The sequence below is a fragment of the Musca domestica genome, unplaced genomic scaffold, assembly GCF_030504385.1.
Source record: "Musca domestica strain aabys unplaced genomic scaffold, Musca_domestica.polishedcontigs.V.1.1 11, whole genome shotgun sequence".
Classification (NCBI taxonomy): domain Eukaryota; kingdom Metazoa; phylum Arthropoda; class Insecta; order Diptera; family Muscidae; genus Musca; species Musca domestica.
In genome coordinates, this window is record NW_026712133.1 from 9,309,698 (window position 1) to 9,329,878 (window position 20,181).

At 34.9% G+C, this 20,181-nt stretch overlaps 2 protein-coding genes and 2 long non-coding RNA genes across 6 annotated transcripts; 2 read left to right on the plus strand and 2 right to left on the minus strand.

Moving 5' to 3' along the window:
• The first annotated feature begins 2,707 nt into the window (after positions 1-2,707).
• Positions 2,708-7,325, plus strand: LOC101900743 (coiled-coil and C2 domain-containing protein 1-like). 2 transcript variants are annotated; one of them, XM_005186787.4, is made up of 6 exons: positions 2,708-2,903; positions 2,978-4,561; positions 4,616-5,047; positions 5,115-5,266; positions 6,430-6,574; positions 6,653-7,325. In XM_005186787.4, the coding sequence occupies exons 1-6, from the start codon at positions 2,847-2,849 to the stop codon at positions 6,770-6,772; spliced, it is 2,490 nt and encodes an 829-aa protein (XP_005186844.2). In that variant the 5' UTR covers positions 2,708-2,846; the 3' UTR covers positions 6,773-7,325. The 2 variants fall into 2 exon arrangements, with proteins under 2 accessions (XP_005186844.2, XP_005186845.2); XM_005186788.4 differs by having other exon boundaries at positions 2,710-2,903; positions 6,484-6,574.
• On the minus strand, positions 7,161-9,786 carry LOC101901034 (alpha-L-iduronidase). 2 transcript variants are annotated; one of them, XM_011295577.3, is made up of 6 exons: positions 9,557-9,786; positions 8,886-9,383; positions 8,728-8,823; positions 8,366-8,672; positions 7,369-8,309; positions 7,161-7,300 (listed from the first exon to the last, which is right to left on the minus strand). In XM_011295577.3, the coding sequence occupies exons 2-6, from the start codon at positions 9,352-9,354 to the stop codon at positions 7,221-7,223; spliced, it is 1,893 nt and encodes a 630-aa protein (XP_011293879.2). In that variant the 5' UTR covers positions 9,355-9,383; positions 9,557-9,786; the 3' UTR covers positions 7,161-7,220. The 2 variants fall into 2 exon arrangements, with proteins under 2 accessions (XP_011293879.2, XP_005186846.2); XM_005186789.4 differs by lacking the exon at positions 9,557-9,786 and having other exon boundaries at positions 8,886-9,500.
• Positions 9,787-14,915: 5,129 nt separating this feature from the next.
• Positions 14,916-16,716, plus strand: LOC131806598 (uncharacterized). The gene is made up of 2 exons (XR_009344102.1): positions 14,916-15,727; positions 15,797-16,716. It is a non-coding gene; the product is annotated as an uncharacterized LOC131806598 (long non-coding RNA).
• On the minus strand, positions 16,614-17,507 carry LOC131806596 (uncharacterized). The gene is made up of 2 exons (XR_009344100.1): positions 17,072-17,507; positions 16,614-16,885 (listed from the first exon to the last, which is right to left on the minus strand). It is a non-coding gene; the product is annotated as an uncharacterized LOC131806596 (long non-coding RNA).
• Between the last annotated feature and the right edge of the window lie 2,674 nt (positions 17,508-20,181).

The following is a 20,181-nucleotide window of genomic DNA, read 5'->3' on the forward strand; positions in this document are numbered from 1 at the left end:
TCTTATGCACCTGTACCAACTGGTTGAACTCCATTGTCAATTTATTGACTCTGGGATCTGTAAGGTTGAAACGACGGAGATCATTCGCTGGTACATATGCATCTGTTGGCAGTTTCGATGTAGTCATGGTAGAAGAATATAGGTAGAAATATCAATGCTGCCGGTGTGTTAACGATGAAAATAAAGTAGTCCCTAAGACCTACCAATGGGAACAATGTTGGTTAGTTTTTAATTTTATACATGAAAATGTTACCTTTGAAAATCTAGCAAGTAATGCGGTACATAGCTTTTAACCTGTGGATATACATATATAGCACTTCTACCCCGTCAACTCCCAAGGGGGATATGTACAAGTGATTAGTGTATCTCCAGAAATAACATTAGTTCTGTTCCAGAGCCTGCAAGGATCTCCTACTAATAAAAATTGTTACATTCTTGCAGTTCTTGAATGTAATTGGATTTGAAGGCATGTGTCAATAAATGAATTAGACATTTATTATTCAAATTGTGTACTTCAGTTAGTGCATAACAGAGTTCGACATACTCAGTCGACACAATTTAAGCACATGTAATTAATGAGAGTTACCGTGGTAGAAGAATACAGGTAGTCGCATAGACACAGCTGCTGTGACATTGAGCTGTCAAACCAATTTTGGAATTGAAAATGTTGAATGAAAAATTATTGAAATTTGTAAAAATTGTTGAAAAATCTATATGCGTCGTACAAGAAAACATACCAAAATCTACTTATTTTTGACAAAACGTTCTACAAATTTTGACATATTAATGTTCCCAAGCGTTGATGCATCTACCTGTTACCCAATTGAAACACTGTGTTCACATGGCACGTGACTCGCTCTTGACTCATTGTACGACCCATGGTAGTAGAATACAGGTAGATGCATCAACTGTTGGGGACATTGATATGTCTAAAGTTTAAATTATTTTTCCAAAATAAGTCGACTTTTATATGTTTTCTTATACGACGCCAATCGTAGGTTGTAATGATATGCATTTTTCAGAAATTTTAACGAATTTGAATAATTTTTCATTGAAAATTTTCAATTTTAAAAATTTGTTTGGCAGTTCATTACCCAGCAGCTGTGTTGATGCGACTAACTATATTTTTCTACAATCGTTCGACCATTAATTATAAAATATCTACTTAATTCCCCACACAAAATTTTCTGAGCGAACATTTAAATCACTCTCAGAACTACGATGAAATGTATGCCATCCCTAACTAGTGAGAGCATTTATCAAAAAAAAAAATAAATAAATTATGATATTTCAAAATTCATAGTAGAAAGAAAAATTTGCCGTATGAACGTTACCTAATTCTGAGAGCGAATAACGTGATTGAAAATGCAATGGGAACATACCATAAGTCGAACAATCGACTATGAATAGTCGAGTACTCGGTTTTCACCCAAGTCCATAGTCGAGTTCGGCAAACGATAGTAGCAACCATGGTACAATAAAGAGAAGGTAGGTCAACTTTGAAAAAATTGCAAGTATAGAGGTCTACCTTTTGGCTTGTAATGTCAGAATTAGTATCAAAACAATAAAAAATCAAACAACTTGTTGCATTTGATTTGAATAAATAATTGAAAAATGCGATAACTGAATGAAAAGTCAACACTTCTTTTCAAAATCATGTACCATATATCTCTAACCGATTATGTCGTTACAAAAACTCTAGATTTTGCCGATGCATACGTTGAAATAAACATTTTGAAAACACCCGAATTTGAATGTTTTCTGAACATCTTTTTGTTATTGAAAAGAAAACACATACATAAACAAATAAAGATGACATATTAAGCCAAGAAAATAAAAAAACTAAATAATATGAGTTTTGTTCCAGTACTTTTTTAGTAGTAAAACTAGCAGAAGAGAGAACAGTTCGAAATGTCATTCTCATTTAGGTTTGCTCAAAAAATAAGGGAACGGAAAATTAGCAGAAATGCGATAAAATGTCAAAATTCGAAATTGCAAAAGTAAACAACCTAAATCGGACTGGTGAAACCTTACTGAAAAGAGCGCCAACATTTAAAAAATGAGTATTGAAGACGATAAGTTAAAATTAATAATTTATAATAATAATTAATAATCTGATTCCTCATTCAGCCAGTCCTCTTCACTGCTGGAATCATCCAAAAGTGAATACATCAGTTGCTCCATATTTTCTCTTTTTGTTATTTGCACGACAAATATTAGTTTTTCTTTAGTTTTCAAGTTGATCATTTTCTTTATTGAAATGTTTCATACATTTTTCAACCTTGTTAGCCCTGCCAATTAAATGTCAAATTTACAATATGCACATTTCTGCTCGGCCAAATTCATGTAGCTAAAACAAGCAGAAATGTGCACCACTCAGCGCCATTTTTTTCTCGAGAGAGCTGCAAGTTTTGCTAGTTTTTGGAGTACGGGAACGCGTTGTAGCAGAATTAGTGCTAATTAGTACTAATTTGCAGGTTCTGGAACACAACTATGGTATCATAGCCCTACTTTGATATCATTGTACCATGGCCTACCTTGTCTTCATTGTACCGTGGTAGCAACTAGTTCCGCGCTCTTTAGTGAAGATGTTCAATTTTCTCATGTCTCATTCGTAAACAATAGAGTACCCCGAGTCTTTGCTTTCGTTTATTTTTTATCGGGTATTCCTTTGTGGCCTTCATATTCCTTTCGTTGGGACGTTTTTCATTTTTGTTTCCAACGCTCTCATAATTCGCTCTTCATTGTTGATGCAGTTGTTGATGCGTCAGAATATCAGAATATAATATAATTGTATATAAATTTAATTCAGAACATAATTAAAATTATTAAATTAAAAGCAGAAAATGTTTGCCCGAAAAAAACCGGATGTACCAAAGAGACGGAATCATAACTTGTCGCAGGTATATATAGTTTAGACAAAGCAAATATAATTATGACGAACAATGCCAAGATGACTCATTTTCTTCTATTATAGTTCGGACTAACAGACATACCAGATGATTTTGATCCTAGTTTGGGATTCGATGGTGGTGATGATAATGAGAATGACAGTGACTTGGAAGCCGAGTTAGCAGCGATAGCTGGTGGAGGAGGCAAACCGAAGGCTAGAGCCAAGCCTAAAGCTGCTTTGGTTGCTCCTAGTGATCTGGATAAAATGATAGCTGACAGTTTGAAGGATATTGATAGTGAGGATGACGACGACGTAGATAATGATACAGACCTCCTCGGTGAATTACACGAAATTGCTGAGCCCATTGAATCAGAACAGGGTGACAATGAAGACGTTGGAAACGATCAAAATACACAACAAGGCGTAATTTCGAATCCCGACGAGCCACAATTATTTTTACCAACTACAACTTTAAGCACTGTTGATATTATTAAGCAGCGCATAGAAATGTACAGAATAGCTGAATCGAATGCTAAGACTTCTGGCGAAAGTGCCAAAGCAAGACGTTTTGGACGGGGTTTGAAAGCTCTTAACGATCTTTTGAAACAGGCTAATGCAGGAAAAGATATTAAAGCGGAGGACATACCACCTGAGGTAAGTGTAAAATCTAAAAGTGAAAACAATGCAGACGCAATTGAGGGGAGTACATCTGTAACGGAAGAAGTTCCTATTGCTCCGGTGAGGAAAGCTCCACCAGTTCCGGAACCGGATGTCGCTGTGTCACAAGATACCTCAAAAGAGGAACAGGCTAAGCTCACAAATCCTTTAATTCCAAATATGCGACAACGCCAACAGGAATATAAAGCTGCGGCACTTCAATCTAAACGAACTGGCGACACAGCTACTGCATTGCAGTTTCTTAAAGTAGTTAAGCAATTCGATGTTGTTATCAAAATGTGTGAAGAAGGACAAGAAGTAGATCTTAGCGATATGCCGCCTCCACCAGAGCAGTTCAAGGAATTCCTTGAGAAAATGCAATCAGCTGCAGAACAACCAGCCGAACCTCAACCAGCATCCATTCCTGAAGTCACACCAGTTGAACCAACGCCACCTACAAGTAGTGGCAACATGTTAGAAGCATTACAACAGAGATTAGAAAAATATAAATCAGTGGAAGAAGCCGCAAAAGCTGAAGGAAATTCCAGCAAAGCACGACGATTCGGAAGAATAGTCAAGCAGTACGAAGATGCTATTAAGGCATATAAGAATGGAAGAACTGTGCCGTATGATGAATTACCAGTGCCACCTGGATTTGGACCTCTACCAGTGGAAAATGTAGCTCCCGCATCTGCTCCTTCAGCTCCAGTACCATTAGATCCCTCGGTATCTCCAACTTCACCGAAGGAAACTCCCACTTTGCCTGAAAGAAAGAAGTCGCCACAACAAAATGACCTGACTACACGCACTTCAGGAAATCAACACAAGAATAATTTAGCCGAACAACAAATGAAAATATTGATTGAACGCCAGAAAGAATTTAAGATGGCGGCATTAGAAGCGAAGAAAGCAGGCGAAATTGAGCAGGCTAAGGAATACCTCAAAATATACAAAGGGTTCGATGCCCTCCTAAATGCTGCCAGTAGTGGTTTACCAGTAGATTTGAATACAGTAAGTGACAAAAATTGTGCATATATTTAGATATTAATTTTGATATACGTTTAGCTGCCCGTCCCACCGTCTCAACGAGATAATCTAGAGGCTTCGTTTGCAATTGTTTCTTCGGAGGAATGTGATCCCGATGATGATATATCCGATATAGGCATACGTATTGAAGAACAACTTGCCAAACAGTTAATGATGTGTAAAAATACAAGAGACCATCATAAGGCAATGGGAGACATAGCCGGAATGAATCGCTTTGAGAATCTAGCTCTGACTGTTCAGAAAGATTTGGACTTAGTGCGCTACTCGAAAAGGAAGAAGTTTCCTTTACCAAAATTCCACTATGAAAAAAGGAGCTTTAATATAGTTCATTGCAATACCGATTTAACGGACAACGAACTTGAAATTGTTGTAGTGCGCGGTCTCAATTATAATGTTCCTAATCCAAAAGACGTGGATACATATGTTAAAGTGGAGTTCCCACTGTTAAATGTAAGTATAAGAAGCGTACACATATATGAGAAATACCCTGATATTATGTATAATTTCCTATTTCTAGGACGAATCATATAAAACGAAAACTCCTTTGGTAAAAGACACTGACAGTCCCGAGTACAATCAACATTTTAAAATTGAAATCATGCGAGGGAATAGGCAATTTCAACGAATATTCAAACGACAGAGTGTTAAATTTGAAGTATATTCACGAGGGTAAGTTGAATGTTGAGTATTTGTGTGCCGATGTATACAGGTTTTACAAGCACTTGCACTTGACACGTTGTTCACGCATTTTTGTTTGTTAATGCAATACATGTTTGTTAATACCAAATACTAAGATTTTACGAATTAAGTTGAATATTAAACCATTTTTTATTATTCAAATTTATATTGATTCGATACGTTGTGTATTGAACAAATTCAAATAATTCCTGCCGTGTTGTACAAAAATATTCTCCATCACTACGGTAACAGAGGTAGCTAAAGTTCGACGTAGCGTACAAAAAAACTTCTTCAGTATTGTAATAAAGAATAAGCTTATGAAAGTTTTGTAATAGTATAAAAAGTTTTTCTTTGCAATTTTTATTCATTTCATCAAATTAATTCATTGATAGCTTTCCCCAGCTGCCACTGCCCCTGTGACATTTGCTTTTATTTGTCTAATCTCTGTATTTGGTCTTATGCACTTCTGTTGACTTTTTCAACTTTTTTGATGGCTGCAGCCTGAAATGAAATTGAGTAATAATATATACCACAGATTCCCTAAACAAATCATTATTAGTTTAAAAATTCAGTACCAACAAAGGACAGGCTTGAGAAAAATTTGCATTCAATGTTCTTGTTAAAAACGTCTTGTGTGTAATCGTGGTATGCTTTCTAATAGTTATCAGCAAATATATTTTTAAAATAAAAACAAATTAATAATTTCAAAAATATATTTACAATTTTATGAAATATAATGTAGACATCGTCAAGAGCATATAGGCAACATTCATTAAATTATATCAATAAACCTTTATGCAATCAAAATCCATTGATAAGCCCCTTACAATTCAAATTGTATTATTAATATTTTTACAAATGTCTCACAAATATACCGGAATGGAATTTAAAAAATTTTTGCCTTACCGACAGATACGAAATAAATAAATTGTGTATTAGTTAGAGAACCGTTTTACCGATAATTGTATTCATTGATTCGTCTTTCCTGCACATTGGGTCCTTTAACTCGATTGTCATTTTCAAGTCATAATTTGTATTGTCAATTTTAAAATATTAAGCACGTTTTGTGCACACTCGTCCATTGTGTAACTCGAATATATCATACATATAACCATGGATACAACTATCAAAATTATTTACTATATATGCGTTAGATGCAGTTTAATCTGTTGTGGACTAAGTCGTAAACTGCCCCTATGTTGTTTCAGAGGATTTCTACGTTCGGACATTCTAATTGGAACAGTTACCGTAAAATTGCAGCCACTGGAAACAAAATGTGATATCCACGATACGTTTGATGTAAGTTTCCCAAACAAAAAAAAAAAAAATTTCAAACCTATTCAAACTCAACTTTATCGGCAATTGTATAACTTACAGCTTATGGATGGTCGAAAAGTCGTCGGCGGTAAGTTAGAAGTCAAGGTACGAGTTCGCAATCCTATTTTAACCAAACAAATGGAACATCTAAATGAGAAGTGGCTTGTATTGGACTCATAATCGTGTGGACACTTTGTTAATAATATTATTGTTTTTTTTTAATTTATGTTTACTATCCCTTAATAATTTATGTAACGCTGATTTTATTGAAGTTTCTTATGTTTATTGCAAAAAGTAATAATGTAATATAATAGTTGATTATTAAATATAAATTGTGATTTATCATGGTACAATAAGAAGGGGAAACAGGTTTGTAAAAACTACAAAGTACAACCATTAGGCTTCCGTTTTTGAACTATTTTAAAATACATTCTGCAAGTTCTTCTCACTTGTTTGAAATATTTCTTCAAATCTATTTAATTATTCAAATCTATGGCAATATCTGTCGATTTCTTTTATGTATGATATGCAGAGAACGTTTCGTGAAATATTGATAATCGGCAATACCTTTTTATTGTACCATGTAATTTATGTAAAACATAATGTATTTAATTAATGCCTAAATATTTTATATTTCAATGTATTGCACTTCTTCGGAAAAGGAACTAGTCCGGTTGAAAATATCGACGCTCCGTACTTTATAAAAGCCTACAAATAAAAAAGAAAAATCAGATTTTTGCACTGTTTAATTTGTTATTCAATCACACCAAGCTTACCATTAACATTCTTATCATTCTGCTGTAGCGGTGCATACTGAAACAAAGGAAATGGCAAATGCCAACCAAGGGATATATATGACCATGCACCTCGTTGATTCGGCCTAAACCATATTTCATACGTTCTCAGACACTGCGCAGAAACGTTCTTGATCGTTGCTTCGACCCATGTCAGAAGAACTTCACCTTGTGTTACTCGAGATATTTGCAAATTTTGTGGCGGATCAAGTATGCTATTCAGATTTGAACAAATTCTTAGGAGCAGCACCCAGGGATATACTAGAGTAGTTAGCTTAATGTGTATATCTCGTGTAGTCAAAATTCCGTCATCATGAACTTTTAATGTTTGATGAAAACGCATTGCTTCTCTTACTGTTGCATTTGGATAGGAAGGGCTGTTAAAGGAGCGCCAAATTTGGACAGGGTTTGTATGTTGTTGATCGATAACTTCAATAATAAATGCAATTACTTCATTTGCACACAAATGGAATTTTTCGGCCACAATAACGTCATCATATGCAGATTCGAATACTGGGACTATTAACCAACTAAAATACATTGGTTGACCTTTATTAGCTGTAGTTTTTAGAACATTTAATGGTAATCCAATATTTGTTTTGATTATCGTTGGACTTGCTGCCATATTTGCTAATCGTGACAACATTCCCATAGCAGCATAAACCGGTTTTTGTATAAATTGTGAGTGAGGGGGATCTGAGTTATTCATACGAAAATGTGCAAGTAGGGTACGTTGGGAAAACTCAAATGGATGATAACTCATGAAAGCATTATCATTGCTTAAATCTTCAAATTTTGCAAATATTTTACCATTCAATTTAGCTTCCCAGTGGTTAAGAACAATATTTGCCAAAGCCAGGGCGTATCTGACATCTTCTTGGTAATCACGCGGCGTTGACCAACCTGCTTCTGGATCTGCTTCACTATAATTGGACAAAATCTGATGCTTTTAAAAAAGGTCAATTAAATTGGTACATACTCATTCGAAAATAATAACTCTTGTATATGGGGAAATGTTGTGTATATATCAGATAGCAAACGCTCGGATTCCTCAAGTATAATAGATGAATTAGATCCACTGCCTTTCCTGTGAAATGTAAGTATATCAAAAGGACAATCATGCATGTTCGTATTGCAGTGCTCTAAAATACCCCAACATAGGGGATGATGTAGGCGCTTTTTAAATAGACCTGCGGGCCCTCTCAATGGAATATGTAGATTATTGTTTGATCTTTCTCCAGCTCTCGTTAATCCATGTTTAGTAGAATTGACGTATATCATATAGTCTATGGAAATGGTTCTATTTAAATTCACGGATATAATTTCAAATAAAATGATCACCTTCTAAGGAGAAATTCAATTTGTTGTACGTCAGAACATCGGGTTCATTCCAAGTTTCAAAACGCCAGTTTAAAACCTTTTTCGCTCCAAACATATCTGAAATGATGTAAAAATTTAAAAATTGTTGTGTTAGTGCTGTGAACATGCGGCGCACTCACTTAAATAACGCTTGGTAACTTGATAGATTACATCTTCCCATAAAACGTCGTTGTATGTGGGATTTTTTAAAAATAAATTTGAAAAGTTTCCCATGAACTCGATCACCGGATATATATTCATTGCATCCAAATCCACCAAAAACTCATCCAAATGATTAAAATCAAAAATGGGAAGACCAGATTGTGTAAATTGTTCAAATTGCAGTAGTTCCAATAACCAGTGTATTCTCAAATGTGTCAATGCGCCTCGTGGTAGTGCTGACAAATGTAAAAGATTTCCGCGCATCGCATCCGAAAGGAGGTAATTGGTAATACTCTCATGAGTTATATCGCCCAGAGGACAAAGTCCAGAATTGGTCCAAAATTTGGGAAACTTATAGTAGGTTGTGTTATCATTCCCGTTGTTATTATGATGCAGACTAGACAAAGACAATGCTCCCAAAAGTACAGCTATTGAAGCGGGCATCATTTGCTCTGTATTGGATACTTTGGATACTACTGTGGTTTTGCATCGCCACCGCGCAAATAAATGTTGTACGTGTGAAAATTAATGTGGGTCGACATAAACGAAAAACAAATAATTTTTGTACAAACTCTTTTTTTAATTTACTATGATATAATCATGACAAATGTAAATAAGCATATCCTTATCTGCATTTTCTGCAATTTACCTTGTCAAATTTCACTCTCCAATTTATGTATATATAGATATAATGCATGGTAGAAGAATATAGGTAGATGCATCAAAAGTTGGAAACATTGATATGTCAAAATTGTGTTCAGTTTAGAAAGCCCACAAACGTAAACGAAACATTTTACCTATAACAATTTTTTGGTGGCTTATTCGAAAACGAAGCGATTATGGTTATCAAGAGTTGCAAAATGCAGTATTGAAGTGTTAATTTTAAACATAGTCTAAGGTACAGCCAATTTTATTCATCAGTACCCATCTTATTGTGCATCTATGAAAATGCAATCAAAAAGTATTCAAGTGATAATATAATCAGCTGACTACATCAAATTCTTTAAATTGGAGTGCTTTAATAAGTAAAGACGTATGTGCAGTGGCTTGAGATACAGTTTGTCAAGAAAATATTTTTGAAACATGATATGATGTGCTGTAAAAATAAAAAGATTCGGTAAACATGATTAAAGGTTTATTCCTGTTTAATTGTGTATTGGTTCCACTATCACCAAAATCCCGAGAAGATCTTTAATTAACGACACTACAAAAATCTTTGCTTGTTTTTACAACAATAACCGATTTTTCGCTTATTAATCATGGTAGAAGAATATAGGTAGATGCATCAACGCTTGAGAACATTGATATGTCAAAAAATGTCAAATGTTTTATCAAAAGTATGTATATTTTTAAATGCTTTTTTATACGACGCCAATAGGAGGTTGTTATAATATACATTTTTCAAAAAATTTTTACAAATTTCAATAATTTTTCATTAAAAAATCCATTAAATTTTATTTTAAATCTTTACAATATCTAATATAGGAAGGTGCCGATATATGGGGGTATATATGATATTGTGGACCTATTAAGAGACAAATCTATGTCTGGATGTAAAGTACTCACAAGGAACTCCTTGTGTGGATTTTCAGATAATTCCATTTGAAAAAGTGGCTAAAATCATCAAACTACTGAATATCGGGGCGTATCGTTATATGGGGGATATACGATATTACGGACCTATATAGACAATTCCTTTTCAGGGGGTAAAGTGCTCAAAAAGAACTCCGTGTGTGGATTTTCAAACAATACGATTTGAAAGTGTGGCCAAAATCATCAATATGCCGAATATCGGGGGTACCGTTATATATGTGCTATACGATATCATTAACCTATATAAAGAATTCTCTGTCGGGGGGTAAAGTGCTCACAAAAAACCCCTTGTGTACAATTTCCGTTGAAAAATGTGCGTAAAATCATCAAAATACCGAATGTCGAGGGTAACGTTATATGGGGGCTATACGATATCGTGGACCTATATAGATAATTCTCTGCCGAGGTATAAACTACCCACAAGGAACTCCTTGTGTGGATTTTCAGATAATTCCGTTGAAAAATGTAGGTAAAATCATCAAAATACCGAATATCGGGGGATACTGTTATATGGGGGATACACAATATCGTGTACCTATACAGAGAATTCTCTGCTGAGATATAAAGAACCCACAAGCAACTCCTTGTGTGGATTTTCAGACAATTCCGTTGAAAAATGTGGGTAAAATCATCAAAATACTGAATATAGGGGGGGGGGGTACAGTTATATGGGGGATATACGATATCGTGGACCTATATAGATAATTCTGTGCTGAGGGATAAAGTGACCCCATGGAACTCCTTGTGTGGATTTTCAGACAATTCCGTTGAAAAATGTGGGTAAAACCATCAAAATACTGAATATAGGGGGGGGGAGGGTACAGTTATGTGGGGGATATACGATATCGTGGACCGATATAGATAATTCTCTTCCGAGGTATAAAGTACCCATAAGGAACTCCTTGTATGGATTTTCAGACAATTCCGTTGAAAAATGTGGCTAACATCATCGAAACACCGAATATCAGTTGGTACAGTTAATTGGGGGATATACGATATCGTGGACCTTTATAGACAATTCGTTTTCAGAGGGTAGAATACTCACAAGGGACTCCTTCTGTGGAATTTCAGACACTTCCATTGAAAAATGTGGCTAAAATCGTCAAAATACCGAATAGCGGGAGGTACCGTTATATGGGGGCTATACGATATCGTGGACCTATATAGATAATTCTCTGCCGAGGTATAAAGTACCCACAAGGAACTCCTTGTGTGGATTTTCAGACAATTCCGTTGAAAAATGTGGGTAAAGTTATCAAAATATCGATATCGTGGACCGATGTAGCCTATCTTCGAACTTGACCTGCCTGCAGACAAAAGAGAGATCTGTGCAAAATTTTAGCTTCCTATCTTAATTCGTTTAGACTGTAGCGTGATAACAAGAGACGGACGGACGGACAGGGCTAAATCGTCTTAGAATTTTACGCTGATCAAGAATATATATACTTTGTTGGGTCTAAAATGATTATTTCGATGAGTTACAAACGGAATGACGAACTTAATATACCCTCCATACTATGTATGGTGGAGGGTATAAAAATCACAAAACTTGTAAAACCTCGGAATTCGTCATTCCCCAATTTCTGAAATAGAGTTCTTAACAGCATTGACATCAACAAATGGAATAATTAAACTACAAAGGAATTATTAACAAGTAAAAAAGCAATAAGTTCGGCCGGGCCGAACTTTGGATACCCTCCACCATTTGGAACGAATTAGGACATTTTCAAAAAATAAAAATAAAATCCATTAAAAATTCTTTTAAAATCTCGAAAGGTGCCGATATATGGGGGATAAACGATATTGTGTACCTATATAGACAAACCTAGGGATAAAGTACTCATAAATAACTCCTTGTATAGAATTTAAGACAATTCCTCTTAAAAATGTGGCTAAATTCATCAAAATACCGAATATCGGGGGGGTACCGTTATATGGGGGATATACGATATCATGGATCTATATAGAGAACTCCCTATCATGGGGTAAAGTGTTCACAAAGAACCCCTTGTGTAGAATTTCAGACAATTCCGTTGAAAAATGTGGCTAAAATCATCAAAATACCGAATATCGGGGGGTACTGTTATATGGGGTTTATACGATATTTTGGACCTATATAGACAATTCCCTTTCAGGGGGTAAAGTGCTCACAAGGAACCCCTTGTGTAGAATTTTAGACAATTCCATTAAAAAATGTGGCTAAAATAATCAAAATACCGAATATCAAAGGGTACCGGTATATGGGAGATATACGATATCGTGGACCTATATAAAGTGCTCTCAGAGAACTGCTTGTGTGGATTTTCATACAATTCCATTGAAAAATGTGGCTAAAATCATCAAAATACCAGATATCGGGGGTACCGTTATATGGGGGCTATACGATGTCGTGGACCGATATAGCCCATATTCGAACTTGACCTGCCTGCAGACAAAAGAGAGATTTGGGAAAAATTTTAGCTTTCTATCTTAATTCGTTTAGCTTGTAGCGTGATTACAACAGACGGACGGACAGACAGGGTTAATTAGTCTTAGAATTTTACGCTGATCAAGAATATATATACTTTGTTGGGTCTAAAATGATTATTTCGATGAGTTACAAACGGAATGACGAACTTAATATACCCTCCATACTATGTATGGTGAAGGGTATAAAAACATTACCCAGCAGTCCGCTGGCCATTACAATGTAATATCCATCCAAATGTATGCTATTTTGGCAATAGGAAAATATGAAATAACAGTGTTTTATAGCATACAACATGCATCCGATTTAGATTAGTCGTATTGCTATTACATTGTGGAACAAAATGCATATTAGAATTAAAGAACAAAACAAAATATAATAAAATGTGTCCATCGCACTTGCATCTGAATCGGTTGTCGATAGATTTCGAACCCATTTTTTCAAAATAAGTACATTTTTGTAAGTTTTCTTATACGACGCAGATCGGTGGTTGCTATAAAATGGATTTTTCTACATTTTTCACAAATTTCAATAATTTTTCATTTAACATTTTCAATTTCAAAATCAGTTTGACAGTTCATTGTCCCAGCAGCTGTGTCGATGCGACTACCTGTATTCTTCTACCATGCTTTTCCTGCAGGAATTGTCCAGCAACTTCTTTCTTCTCTTTTACAAGAAAGCTGTAAAAAGTAAACAGTCGGAATCCCTGCAGAAACTTTCAAGTAATCAGCAGATTTGTCAAAACAAAGCAATTAATCACGGAAGAAGATGAAGAGTTACAGGTGATTGCAGGAAATATTTGTCCAAGAAGAATTTGCAAACTCTCAACGATAGAACTGTCAAAAATGTTCTCTCAAATCGCTCTCTTTAAGGATCTTTTGTTTTAACAGACTACTTCCAGTAACAATTTACAACAATTGTTACAAATTTTAGGGTAACCAGGCACACTTAATATTTTGATACGTTTTACTTGTTTTTAAATATTTTTTTTTTATTAAAAATTAGTAATACATTTTTGTTGCCAAAATAGTTTTCAAATGCCGAAATGTCTCTCTCATTTCGCCCTCACTTATTGCATCTTTGAGTAAACGAACAGCTTGCAGTAAAGAGTTTTACAAATTTGTACAAATTATCGATTTAACGAACACTCTTATTGACATCAACAAATGAAATATCACTGCCATCAACAAGACAACCAAACGATTTGCACACCACTCATCCGACCGAACAACTTTCCATAAAACTTTATTCCCTTATTTAGTACGATTTTTGTACATATGAAATGTATGCCTATTTCGAACCATGTGGCGCCTGCCCCACTCTAGATAAGGCTGATATCTAACATAACGCCTTTTCCACGACTTCAACGCCATTGCGTATATGTCAAATAAAATCTACTGAATGTCGCTTCAATTTGACATGTATATAATGAAATTTACAGTTAAATCCACACGATTGGGTAAGTGTAAACGTACGTTTCCTTCAAAATTTCTATGTTTATTGTGGATTTCCTTCTACATTCTAATAATTCTAAATTAAACATGAATCAACATAAACATTTTACTAAAAAGCTAGCCGATGACATGTTCCACACTAAAATGTTCAAATTATTACCTAAAAAGTTGCAACATTAGATTTAAACAATAACCCAATAATTTGTAAGAGCAATCTGTTATCAGTGAACATTATCAACATTTTTTGAATTTGTTTACTTTCCCCATACAGAGAGAGAGAGAAATTGCAATAACCCACCAGCGGGATTTTTTGCACATACATCTTCCAACAGAGACCACCGACAATGTAGGTGCGACTCATCCAAAGCATGGCAGAAGAATACAGGTAGATGCATCAACGCTTGGGAGCATTTGTATGTCAAAAAATTAAATGTTTTTCCAAATATGAGTAGATTTTTAAATGTTTTCTTTACGACGTCAGTCGGAGGTTATTATAATTCGAGTTTTTTTTTAACAATTTTTACAAATTTAAATAATTTTTCATTCAACATTTTCAATTTCAAAATTGGTTTGACAGTTTTGACAGGTAGACTTACATTTACTTACATTTACACAGCGATGGCCTAGGCCGTCAGACGAGTCCGAAATGTACCGACAATGTAAGCGAATGGGTCCGAAATCTACCGACATTGTAAGCGAAGACTGGATGGGTTCGACATCTATCGACATCCAATTCAGATGCAAGTGCGATGGACACATTTTATTATAATTTGTTTTTTTTTTTCTCAAACTAAACTTAGTGGTAGTGCTCATGGTACAATGAAGAGAAGGTAGGTCAACTTTGAAAAAATTGCAAGTATAGAGGTCTACCTGTTTGGCTTGTAATGTCAGAATTAGTATCAAAACAATAAAAAAATCAAACAACTTGTTGCATTTATTTCGAATAAATAATGGAAAAACGCGATAACTGAATGAAAAGTCAACACTTCTTTTCAAAATCATGTACTATATATCTCTAAACGATTATGTCGTTACAAAAACTCTAGATTTTGTCGATGCATACGTTGAAATAAACATTTTGAAAACACCCGAATTTGAATATTTGCTGAACAAACTTTTTGTTATTGAAAAGAAAACACATACATAAACAAATAAAGAAAACATATTAAGCCAAGAAAATAAAAAAATTAAAATCATATGGTATCATAGTCCTACCTTGATATCATTGTACCATGGTAGTGCTATTAACATTTCACTATCACTGAAATTTAGGAGTAGTGCAACTTTTCTTAAATACCACTAAATGGTTAGTATTAGTGCAATTTTGACTTTTCGCCACCACTAACCATTTATTATTTATTTATTTCATTTTTAGTGAACTACAAATTTAGTGCAATATGCCCAACCCTGTTACCATGAAACTGATATGTTGAAGCTATATCTTAATCTGTATCGTTTGTTACAGAATAAATGCTATGCGCACGGATATTCATAAGTCGACTTGAAATGTGATTCTATGTAGCTTATCAAGGGTAATAGTGGTCTGTGGGGATTGATTTTGTCTGTTGCAAATAAATGCACAAAGTCATAATACTTTGCTTCATAGTGTGGTGTAGGGAATAATAAAATAAAAATTGGTTGTGGAAGCGCCTTTTGTTTTTGATTTGGCATGTCATATCCCTATTTTACTATTTTAAGGAGAGAGAGTTCGAGTAATAATCCAATATAAAATACGCGTATCCACATGAAAAACAGTGCAATTCATACAAACATTTATTACAGCGTTTCTCAATGTTTCAACAAATACACAAAGACATTAACAAACCAATTTCAAAATGAAGTCACGTAACGAAATGGCTCATCGGTCAAAGATTAAGTGATACCAAATTAATTAATCTAAACGTTTGTTTATTTTTGTGAAAGCAGTCTTTATAACAACTAGTTGCGTGTCATAATAAGTAAGGTAGTGCTCTCATAAACTATATTGTTTGGACTGTACATATATTTAGTTAATATTAAAAGACTAATTCAATAAATAGTATTTGCTTGTTGCAGGCCGTTCACATGCGGCGCAAAAAGGCAACAAATATATGGGGCCGTGTTTTTTGGCAAAACCTGTCCACAACCACCGCAGAAATTATCCCAATTCTGTTGGTAGTGCATCCCATAATTGGTCCTCAAATGGATTTGCTCAGTTTTCTTGGGTTTTTAGTGAGGATGGTGAGGATGCTTCGAGATTTCAATTTGCTTGTAATTTCTGCGGGGTGTGTAGTCTGGGTGGCGATGGGATCAAAATGCCGGAAATGGTTTGATAGGGTTCGCTACGTACGAAATTAGGCTCGAACAGGGTTGAGTTAAAGAGTATTATAAAGGTAGTGAATGACAGGGTGACTCAGGCTAAGAAGTGACTAGGCAGCCCTATGATTGCTGAGTAGGTGGGAACCTACTACTACTCCGGGGTGAGCTGAAATGAGAATTCACAATAGAATAAAAAATGGCTATTGACAGTTGAAAAGAAAAAGGAATGAAAATTGAAAATGGCTCAGGAAAATGGTGTTTCGTGGAAAATGAGCGTCTGGCGGGATTCACTGAGAAGAGGGGTATAAAAGGCTGCGAGCATAAGAAAAGAAAGTTAAGAATAAGACGTTACCGGTGAAACTTAGCTAGAGAGCAGTGAAGAAGTGGAAAAATTTAATTTGTGTGTTGCGATTTTTTTATTGTGAATATCCCGGTGGTGTATCAAGCTTTTTTGGAAGCACCGAAAATTGTCCGGTTTTGGTCAGCACAACGGCGGGAAATTGCCTTTTCTTTTTGGTAACGCAAGGTAGTGGCAAGTTGTCCACAGGAGAAAAAAGCCAAAAAAAGTTACATTGAGGGTGTGGAGATTTGAATTGTAAACTGGCCAGCTGCAACTTTGAGCTTTTTGCTGTGCCTGTTATTGATCCCGCCCAGAACGCCGGCATTGTAAAAGGACCAGTCAACAAGTCCAGCTTCATTTCAGGGTTTGCCTGGCGTTCAAAATCTGTTTCCTCCGGAAAGAAGCGTAAACTGGAAGAAGAGATAAGAAGAATTAATCAATAACGTTATAAATCACTGCTCAGGTAAAAGGTGTCTTACCGTTGTGTTGTCCTTGATATATATATATATATATGTGACGTCCATAAAATTTGCTGTCTCCTTTTTTGGAACTAAAAGAAAAAAAAAAAGAGTTAATAATCATAAATTTCGAGTAACAAAAAAAATTATAATATTCAGTATAAAAATTTGGTAATAAGATAGGTTATAGTTCTTAGGATTTAAGTAATAATCAATCTGTAAGGGAAAAATACCGCGTTTATTTTCAAAGGCTAGGAGGTGTTACAGTAAAATTATCTTGAGTCCTTGTGATTCGATCTGATAGTTTAGGCCGTGGAATTTTAGCGGCAATTAGGCCAGTTAAGAGAGCTCTTTTAGGTGGCTAGTAATTTCGTATAGACGCGTGAATATTGCGCGGGAAAAGCAAGGCAAAGGATAATATATTGGTTTCTACCGAGTAATTAAAGCCATAGATTTAAGAAAGCCCGGTATTATTCTTAATTTGTTTTTTTTTATACCATACAGTTTGTCAATTTTAATGTAAGAAAAAAAATAGTAGAGAAAAAAATTAAGAAAATATTTAAAGCTAACTTATTTTTTTTAATAAAATTAAAAATGATTCTTTTGTAAACAGTAGATACTAATATGTGTTGCTAAGTTTGTATAGCTTGGGGGGAAGGTGGTATGAAGTAAGTGTGTGATTCGAAGCGTGTGGCTCAAGGGGATTCAGAGAAACGCAAGAAATGGAAATACTGGATCCAGGTAGGGTGGGCGAGTGTGGGATCGATCCACCGAGATCCCTGTATGATGACTCCTATTTTGTATATCGTAGAGTAGAGCAATTGTAGTAAAGTCCCCTTTCAATGTTAGTGTGTTGGATTCGATTGGCGGGTTGAGATCCCTAGCCCTGGGAGTCTCTGTGACAGTCGGATGGCCTAATCGTATGCCGAGCAAATGCACACATAACAGAGATGGCGCCCAATATTCTAAAATAAAGCTTTATTGTACCTGATACCACTGTCAAAAATGGCGACTCAAACATGGCCGTGTTAAACTGTGATATTAGGTTAGTAACTCTGTGCAGTAACATCGACGCACACAGCCATAGAATGCTAGTAGATTTTAAATAGACAAAAGAAAATGTTTTTGACAAATAATATTCTGTGATATTAGTATGCATCCGAACTTTAGAGAGATGGGTTACGAAGTGCGATATTACTATATCAAATATATTATGGGAACGTTTTCTCCACTGTTCTAAGTAGGGTGTAATCAATAGCTTGTAATTCCGAGCTGGAATAAAACAATTTGTATTGAGAATCCTACTGTTAAAATTTGTTTTTGTGAAATAACCCAAATAAATTATAGACAGGAATAAGTACATCGAGTAGCAGCAATAGCGATTTTGATCTGAGAGATGCAAAAATCTTAGTATTGCATATAAAAACCCTGAGCTTTCATTTATGAAATGTAATAGATATGTCATGGGTCCGAAGTTAACAAAGCACTATAATTTATGAGAAGTATAAGAATGTCTAAGGGAAAAGTCATACACCTCATAAAGGGCACTAAAATTATTATTAAAAAAAAAAAAAAAAAAAAAAAAAAAAAATAATAATAATAATAAAAAAATAAATAAATAAAAAAAAACCACACACACACTGCTTCTGAAAATTACACTTCCCCCGTAGATCTATGTTGTAATTATCAAATTTGAAAATTTGTATGTGTAATTGTAATTGAATGTATTTATAAAAAGTATTTGTGTTGCAAATGTTTCATATTTAAAAAAAAAAGGTTAACTGAATTTAAAACTTACTTACAAGAAAAGGTTTCGTCCGAGATTCAATTGATAACAAATGAGAAGATAAATTTTGGGTATAGGTCATGATCTACAATACCCGCAATAGTAAAAGAAATAAGAGAGACAGACCCGAAAATTTTGACCTAAACCGATCGACTTATTTTCCAGAGCAGAGTAAGCAAAGACGAATAGGGTCGGACGAAATGGCGAATGAGGATAGGAACATGAGTGCTTTGCAATTTATCGATCTAGCAGACACGATAATGCGAAGAGATCAGAACACCAATCATGTGCCAACAGTGAGTGATAATTTGAATAATAATGGTCCAACTACTTCCGACTTACATGGACTAGTACAAGATGAAGCAGCGTCTGTCCAGAAGTCATTGGAAGATAAAGTTAAAAAAATGGTCGAAACAGAAATATCTGATGTGAAGAAAATGATAGATTCTTTATCAAAAGGCATGAGAGAACTATCCGACACTGTGCGTAAACAATTAATTGTACCCCCAACGGCTACAATAGCCTCTAATTCTATTACAAATAGTAATGCTAATCCGACGTCAAACAATAATAATGACGCAGTAAATAGGAATATGCCACCAATTATCCAATTTCCGAGTGCTAGTCAAACTCCATTATCAGATCAATTTACTGGCCCGATAACGAATACGTTTAGAGTGGAACCACTAGGAATACGAGTTGATAAACTTGGTTTAAATTTCAGTGGTGACCCGAAAGGCTTAAGAGTTATGGATTTTATTAAGCGGTTAGAGATCATGCAGGCTCAATATAACATTCCATGGTCTGAAGTGTTGAGGGATTTCGCCTTTCTGGTTTCTGGTCAAGCCAGAGAATGGTATTGGCTGCATAGACAAAGT

Bases quoted from the DNA above. Each gene is read 5' to 3' on its own strand.
- LOC101900743 (XM_005186787.4), top strand. From the start codon at position 2,847: ATGTTTGCCCGAAAAAAACCGGATGTACCAAAGAGACGGAATCATAAC. The intron at 4,562-4,615 runs GTAAGTGACAAA...ATATACGTTTAG, and splicing joins TACCAGTAGATTTGAATACA to CTGCCCGTCCCACCGTCTCA. The intron at 5,267-6,429 runs GTAAGTTGAATG...TATATGCGTTAG, and splicing joins TTTGAAGTATATTCACGAGG to ATGCAGTTTAATCTGTTGTG.
- LOC101901034 (XM_011295577.3), bottom strand. From the start codon at position 9,354: ATGATGCCCGCTTCAATAGCTGTACTTTTGGGAGCATTGTCTTTGTCT. The intron at 8,673-8,727 runs GTGATCATTTTA...CCATTTCCATAG, and splicing joins ATTGAATTTCTCCTTAGAAG to ACTATATGATATACGTCAAT. The intron at 7,301-7,368 runs GTAAGCTTGGTG...TTTTATTTGTAG, and splicing joins GAATGATAAGAATGTTAATG to GCTTTTATAAAGTACGGAGC.